The following is an 8,034-nucleotide window of genomic DNA, read 5'->3' on the forward strand; positions in this document are numbered from 1 at the left end:
GATGAGCAGAGAAGCTGTTGAAGAAATGCTCTAAGAAGGAGCCTTTAGCTGTGGCTTAGCAGTAGGAACCCGGGATCACACCTGAATCAGAAGCCAGCAACTGAATTTTCATTGTCACAATTGCCATGCCACTGCTAACAGTTTAGAGGTTTGAGGCAAATCTTAACAAAATGTTAAAATATGAATTTATATAAAAAGCATGTTGAAAATATAATTTAAAAGAAAATAGAGTTTTAAATTATAAAAATTTTCATTGAAAAAAATTCAGACAATACAGAAAATATAAAGGAAAAGTGCCAATTACTCATAAGCCCACCTTTCAGAGATAATCACAGTTAATATATAGCTGTATATTCTTCTTGACTTCTTTCCTAGGGATGTATACACACACATGTATATTTTAGAAATATAGGATTTTCTTATACTCATCAGGATACTGATGAATTTTTTCCAAGTTATCATTATAAATAAAACTGCAAAATATTCCTCTGTACAAAGAGGCACCATACCTTATTTTCCACAGATGGACATTTAGATTGTATTTACTACTATAAAAAAGTCATAATGAACATCCGTATATACATTTTTGTGTGCTTGTACAATGATTTCTTTAGGATAAATTCCAATACATGGAATTCCTAGATTTAAAGGGTAAACATATTTTAAAGGTTTTTGATATATAGTCAAATTGCCCTCCCAAAATGTATAAATTAATAGTGCTAGGTTTTGTTAATTCTTTAAACTATTGTTAATCATGTTCAGGAAAAAAATCTTGTGGTTTTAATCTGCCTTTTATTACTAGTGGGTTTAAATGTCTTTTCATATATATATATTATCTGTATTTTATGTTAAAAAGACAAGTCAGTTTCTCATTTTTCTGTTATGTCAACTTTCTCTTCTTGATTTATATTCTTTATATTAAGTATACTGTCTCTTATTCACACTGAAAATATTTTCCCTGATGTGGTTTTGCTTGTGATGGCTTTTCACACATTTTAAAATTTTGAGTCAGATTTATCAATTTTTCAATGAGATTAAAAACATTCCAAGGTGAGAAGCAGCATAATCTATGAAAAAGGCAGAGGACCTTCGAACAATTCAGTCCAGAATCTTACTGCCTGAGGTTGGGTCTCATCTATCATGATGTGATAGGAAGAGCACTGGACTGGGAGTCAGATCACTTTACCTCTCTGGGTCCCAACTTCCTCATCTGTGGAATGGGGAGAAGTATGAAAACTCCTTTGCAGGCTGTAAAAAAATTGGAGAGAATGCTCGTAAAGAGCTTCGTCTAGGTCTTGCATATGGCAAATCCTCTCTCTGTATTAGTTGTTATTAGTGGGAGTGGGCAATATAGACTTTTAAAACCGTATTTTAAATTCAGTTGGTGTATGTAGGAAAGGGGTGGGGGTGAGGATCCTAGAAATTTAGCCATTTACCTCATCTCTAAGAATTGCACAGTTGGAGTCGGAACTTGGGTTCCAATTCGAGTCCTGTCCATTTCTTGGTATGCGACCTTGGACAAGTCACCTTCACCTCTCCGCGGCTCAATTTCTTCACCTAGAAAATAGATGTATAATTGACCACCTGCCCTTCTTTCCCAGCCCGGCTGCTGGGCGAAGGAAATGCTTCAAAACCACTTGCAAAGGGCGGCAAAAATGTCTGTCAGGGTAGTGCCTACGGAGCATCCCCGGCGCCCGCCAACCCCCCCGCGGCCCAGACGAGGAGCGCCCGCGACCCCCGCCCTCGGCGCTCCCGCCCCGCCGCAGGAACAATAGCTCCCCCGGAGGCGGCGCCGGCCGCGGGCGGGGGCGGAGCTGCCGACGCGGGCGCTGGGGGTGTGCGCGGGGCGGGGTCGCAGCCACCCCTCCCGCCCGCGGCTCTGTCACGCGCCCCTCACCGGGCGGGCCGGGGTCTTTGTGACGCGGTGGCGACGACCGCGGACACAAAGGGAAGGCGAGCGGCGAGTGAGGGGCTGGGCCTGCCCCCGCCCCGCGACCCTCGCCCGCCGCGCGCGCGCCCGTTCACGCCCCCCGCCCCGGTCCCCCCCCCCCCCCCCCCGCGGGCTCGCACCCTCGCGCGCACCCTCGCGCGCCCGCGACCGTCGCACGCGCCCAGACTCTCCGACTCCGTCCCGAGCGCGGCGGGCCGGGGCCTGGCGGGCGCTGCGGGTGGGACCGGGATGCTGAGGGGCTGCTCCCGGGCGCAGCGGCGCGACTGCTAGGAGGCGCCGAGGCAGCGGCGGGGCTCCCGGCTGGATGCCCCGGGCCTGCGGGTCCCTGCGCTTCCCGCCGTCCAGGGGCGCTAGTCATGGGTGCCGCGGCCGCTGAGGCGCCGCTTCGGCTGCCTGCCGCGCCCCCGCTCGCCTTCTGCTGCTACACGTCGGTGCTTCTGCTCTTCGCCTTCTCTCTGCCCGGGAGCCGCGCGTCCAACCAGCCCCCGGGTGGCGGCAGCGGCGGCGGCGGGGACTGTCCCGGTGGCAAAGGCAAGAGCATCAACTGCTCAGGTAGGAGCGGCCGGAGCCCGCCCCTGCGGCCCCTCCCTCCCTCCGCTGCCGCCGCCCTCCCCGTCCTGGTGGCGGCGCTGGGAAAGGCCCCGGCGCGGGGCTCCAGGAGAGCCGGGCCCGGCGGGGAGCGAGGGCGGAGGGCAGGGCGCGAGCGTGCCTTGCGGGCTCGGGGCCCCGCGTTGGGCATGGGGAGTGGCCGTGCGTGCGACCATGTGTGCCGAGTGTCTGGGCGAGAGCGGCCCGGCGTGCGGTGAGGTGGTGGGGACGGGACCCGCGAGGCTGGGGAAGCCGGCTGGGGCTCCTGCTGTGACCGTGGGTGTGCACGCGGGAGAGCGTGTTTGTGTTGTGAAGGCTCAGGGGAGGCAGGTATTGTGTGTGTGTGTGTGTGTGTGTGTGTGAGTGAGAGACGGTGAGGGGCTGGGGGCCGAGCCTGAGAGCCAAGGGAGTGATCATGTGCTGGGGAGGTTCTTAGGACGCTGGAGTCTTGGAGTGATCCTGTGGGTAAAGGGAACGGGTGGCCCAGAGGACGTGGATTGACTGGTAGAAGTGACCGTGTGTGTGTGTGTGTGTGTGTATGTGTGTATGTCCTTTGGGTTCAGAGGTGGACTCTGGGGGCTTGGAGTGACCAGCGGGGTCTTGGATGTCAGTAGGGAAAAGTCTTGGGGCCCAGGAAATGACCCTGTGTATTTGTGCGTTCTGCATGGGGCTCGAGATATACCCTGGGGTATGCATTGAGGAAGAAGGATGGAAGTCCTGGAGTGAACCCCGTTTGTGTCCATTCAGAGGGAGGGAGTTAGGGTGTCATCCCGTGTAGTGTTTGGGTATAGAAAGAGGTAGTTAGATCTCAGGAAGTGCCTCTGTGTAGCTAGGTGTGACCCTGGGTTTTTAAGGTGGTGTGGAAAGAGGGAACCAGGTCAAAGAGAATGATCCTGTGCGCGTGTTTGTATGCTTTGCGGGAGGGCCTGGAGACTGGCAGCACCCGGCGCAAGGGAGTGACCTCTCCCCTTCTACCCCCCCTCCCCCCCGCGCGCTTGGAAACAAAGAGCCTGCTGGGGCTCTAATGGAAGTGACTGGCGGTGAGGGTATCTGGGCAGTAAAGTTCCTTCTTCCTTTCAAAAGGGGTCCCAGAGTAGCCCTGGGGCAAGGAGAAGCTTCCAGGTCTGATTTAGGGGTGGGTGGGTGCTTCTGGAGCTGGCCTAGCAGATGGTAGTGATCATAAGACACAGCCTTGCAAACTTACCTTTTATCAATTCTTAATTCTCCACTTGTCTTCTCTAAACCTAGGGGGCGGAAGAAGAGGCATGGTGGGGGGTGGGAGGGGAGGAGAAGGAGGAGGGGAAAGAGGATGGGCTTCAGGCCACTGGGGGATCCACTGGCCTGCCAGCCTGACAACCTTTGTACCTTTGGGCTATTGAAGGGGCATTGTTTCTGGGGGAGTCAGGAGGGAGCAAGAGGGCCTCAGCACAGATGCTACCCTATGTGAAGAAAACCTTTGGCTTGCTCTTTAGATTTCAAGTTCTAAAATCTCTTAGTAATTTTCATAATGGTGTATTTTATGATAGGGGAGGGATTTTGAGCACTGTAAACAATGGCATGTCCATTAAAAGCTTTTCCATCCATGTAATAACTTTCACTTTATTTTTCTAATGTTAAGTGGGATATGGGATAATGCTTTAATAAATAATCACATTCATGGTTAAGAATAAAAACCATTTGAGTATTGGAGTACCTTTTTGTAGCAAATATTTGTTGTTATCAAACTTGTAAGTGATCACACCATGTCAAAATATTTTACTGGCTAATGTGCTGTGATTATTTGTTCTTGCTAAGCTAATTTGTCTTTAGCAAAATACAGTGTGTGTTGATGGATGTTTTTGTGTATGTTTTCTAATTCTTTAGTGCAAAGTACAACTTTTAAGAAAGGACACAGAGGGCTGGAAACCCACATGGTGTAGGAAAAGAGGACTCATTTGGAGATCATGGCGCTTGCTAAGTAGCTGTGCTATTTGGAGCAAGTTAATTTTTCTGAATTTCCTCTTCCATTAAGAAAGGGACTTGGATTTGATAATATCTAGCCTTCTTTCAAGGACGTATTGATATACATGTCAATAAATTAGGCTTATCAAATAAAATGTTTTCTAATACTAAGATTCATGTGAATAACTCTGGGTCTAAACCTACAGTTTTGGGGTGCCTGGGTGGCTTAGTCAGTTAAACATCTATCTGCCTTTGGTTCAGGTCATGATCCCAGGGGTCCTGGGATTGAGCCCCGAATCAAACTCCCTGCTCAGTGGGGGAGTCCGCTTCTCCCTCTCCCTCTCTCCCTGCTCTAGCTCTCGCTCTCAAATAAATAAATAAAATCTTTAAAAAAAATAAAGCTAGAGTTTTAACTAAAACTCTATTTGTTAATTTTTGTAGATTCTTGTTATAGCTGTTTCTAGGATGAAAATCCAGGGGTGATTCATATGGAAAAAGATAATTTTTTAAGAACTATAGTGTGTATCTATTAATGCATCTTGAGATTTTACATAGATTTTTTTTTTGTAGTCACTTTTATTACCCAGGTATTTCCCACATAAACTGAAGTTTATTCCTTTATTCCCCTATTTGAGTTTCAAAATCTAAATGCTTGCCTTGACTTTCTGTTAATTTTTTAAAAAGTTTTTAAAAAAATTCAATTTAATTAATGTATATTGTATTATTAGTTTCAAGGTAGAATTTAGTGATTCATCAGTAACAAACAACACCCAGTGCTCATTACTTCAAGTGCCCTCCTTAATGCACATCACCCAGTTACCCCATCCCCCACCCACCACCCCTCCAGCAACCCTCAGTTTGTTTCCTATAGTTAAGTCCCTGTTAATTTTCATTTTTAATTTTGAATCATCATTTCAGCCTCCTCTGACCTTTCTGGAGTCTGACTCTGTCAGGCTTTGTGTGTTTTCGTCATTCACAGCATTGTGGCCCTTGCAAATCTAAAGAGCAGGTCTATGGCTTTATTAAATTAACAGAAGTTGTCTAGATCATGGAAAAGGATGCAACTGTGACATTTTACTAGAGACTTCCTAATGAATTGGTTGATGTTGATACATTAATCAACCAGATTCAACCAGCTATGCATCCTCCTTATAGAGTTTAACAGATTTTTGAACTTCTCCTGTTCAACATTTTCCCATTTTGTTCACTAGCCTATTATTTAAAGATTCTGTCATATCATCTTGTTAGAATCGGTTATGTATATGTCTGTATCATTCTCCTTTTTTCCATTTTAGTAATCCTATCTAATAGCAAATGTTGTATAATCTGACTTAATAAAGAGCCCAAGTGGCTTTTACTTTTATGGCAAGTTTACCCATAGATGTTTTCCTGGATTGGCAGTTGTCCTTTTTTGAAAATTGAGCATGCATTCCTTCATTTCTGGTCTTCTGGCATCTTGTCAAGATAGCTTAGATAATCAGCAGTCAGATCTAAAAGTTTTTTCAGTATCTTGGAGTGTGATTTGTTTAGATCAGAATGCAAATTCTTTTTTTTCCCCATTCATTCATTTTTCATTTTTATTCTCAATTGGGCATAGCATTATACCTAATTATAAAGTTCAAGAAAAGAGGTTCCCTGCCCTTGGGTTGCTCACAGTCCTATGGGATTTATTTGTTTTATTTTATTTTTATTTAAATTCAATTAATTAACATATAATGTATTATTAGTTTCAGAGGTAGAGGTCCGTGATTCATCAGTCTTATATAATACCTAGTGCTCATTACATCACATGCCCTCCTTAATGTCCATCACCCAGTTACCCCATCCCCCTCCCCTCCAGCAATCCTCAGTTTGTGTCCCATGATTAAGAGTCTTTTATGTTTGTCTTCCTCTCTGATTTTGTCGTTTTATTTTTTCCTCTCTTCCCCTATGATCCTCTGTTTTGTTTCTTAAATTCCACATATGAATGAGATCATATGGTTTAATTGTCTTTCTCTGATTGACTACTCAGCCATCAAAAAAATGAAATCTTGCCATTTGCAACTGCGTAGATGGAACTAGAGGGTATTGTACTAAGGGAAATAAGTCAATCAGAATGCAAATTCTTTTGAACTAGCTCTGTATTCTGTATCCTTTCTTCATGCTACTTACCTCAGATGTTAGCTTCCTTTTATCAGAGTTCTACCCTTCAAGATCAAGCTCCTAATGAAGATTACCAAAGCAAAGAAGCTGAATGGGTCTGTATTTGTTCTTATCATCTCTTGATATTATAACATCTTCCCATCTTCTTGTTCTAAACAAGCCTTTTTTTTTTTTTTTTTAGATTTTATTTATTTATTTGAGAGAGAGACTGAGAGAGAGAGAGCATGAGAGTGGGGAGGGTCGGGAGGTTCAGAGAGAGAAGCAGACTCCCTGCCGAGCAGGGAGCCCGATGCGGACTCGATCCAGGGACTCCAGGATCATGACCTGAGCCGAAGGCAGTCACTTAACCAACTGAGCCACCCAGGTGCCCTAAACAAGCCTTTTTTTTTATAGTCCTCATGCCTCAGCTCTCCAATCATTCTGGACTTTATTTCTTTGGTGTTTTATATTTTATTTGTACTTACTCTTTTAAAATCTAACTTTTTTTAAAAAAGATTTATTTATTTATTTGACAGCGAGAGAGAGCGCGCGAGAGAGCGAGAGAGCGAGCGCACAGCAGAGGGAGAGGAGGAAGAGGGAGAAGCAGGCTCCCTGATGAGCAGGGAGCCTGATAGGGGCCTCTATCCCAGGACCCTGGGATCATGACCTGAGCTGAAGGCAGACGGGCAACCATCTTAGCCACCCAGGTGCCCCTTAAAATCTAACTTATTAGAAAGTTCCCTGTTCATCCAAAGAGAAAAAAGTTTGGAAATACATGATTTATGTGAAGAAAGATGAACTTTGAACCTAAGGGACGAGGTGACCTTAAACATGGCATTTTTTTTTTCTTATTTGTAACATGAAGATAATGACGATGCTTCTTTTTGACTCTAGATTGTTTGAAAAGAACCGATGAGGCTAAATATGTGAGCATTTCTATCTTAGGGAATGTGGTTAAAGAAGTGGAAAAACCTACTGAGAGACCAATAAGTGACATTTGGTGATAGATATAAGGTGGAGAATTTGAACAAGGTTTTTTTAATGTCGCAAGTTAGAAGTGGGTCCTCTGGCTTGTGATATGGTAGTAAGGATGGTACTGGTAGTATAAACTTCATATTAAGAGACATGCCTTCTTAGTGGCAATTCAGGAGTTGGGGGACTAAAAAGTGAATTTTTTTTAATCTGTGTGGAATTTCGATCAGGACTTCTAGATCCCTGGTTTGTAATATGTGGGTATTTATTTATGAACCTTGATTGAGTACCTGCTTTGGGTACTCCAATATGCTAGATGTTAAGGGAAATAAATGAGAGGCCATTCCTGCCTTTAGGGGCTTTATATTCTAACAGAAGTAGTTAGCCTCTTATAAATCTATATGAAGAAATTGGGCGCCTGGGTGGCTCAGTTGGTTAAGCGACTGCCTTCGGCTCAGGTC

General features: G+C 45.2%; 1 protein-coding gene across 1 annotated transcript in view; it reads left to right on the forward strand.

Moving 5' to 3' along the window:
* The first annotated feature begins 2,307 nt into the window (after nucleotides 1–2,307).
* Nucleotides 2,308–8,034, forward strand: part of TMEFF1 (transmembrane protein with EGF like and two follistatin like domains 1) — a 90,569-nt gene continuing 84,842 nt past the window's right edge. Inside the window, exon 1 of the mRNA XM_021691342.1 lies at nucleotides 2,308–2,503. Coding sequence (XP_021547017.1) covers nucleotides 2,308–2,503 — 196 coding nt within the window. The remainder of the gene's footprint in view (nucleotides 2,504–8,034) is intronic.

The sequence above is a fragment of the Neomonachus schauinslandi genome, chromosome 13, assembly GCF_002201575.2.
Source record: "Neomonachus schauinslandi chromosome 13, ASM220157v2, whole genome shotgun sequence".
NCBI classification, from domain to species: Eukaryota; Metazoa; Chordata; class Mammalia; order Carnivora; family Phocidae; genus Neomonachus; species Neomonachus schauinslandi.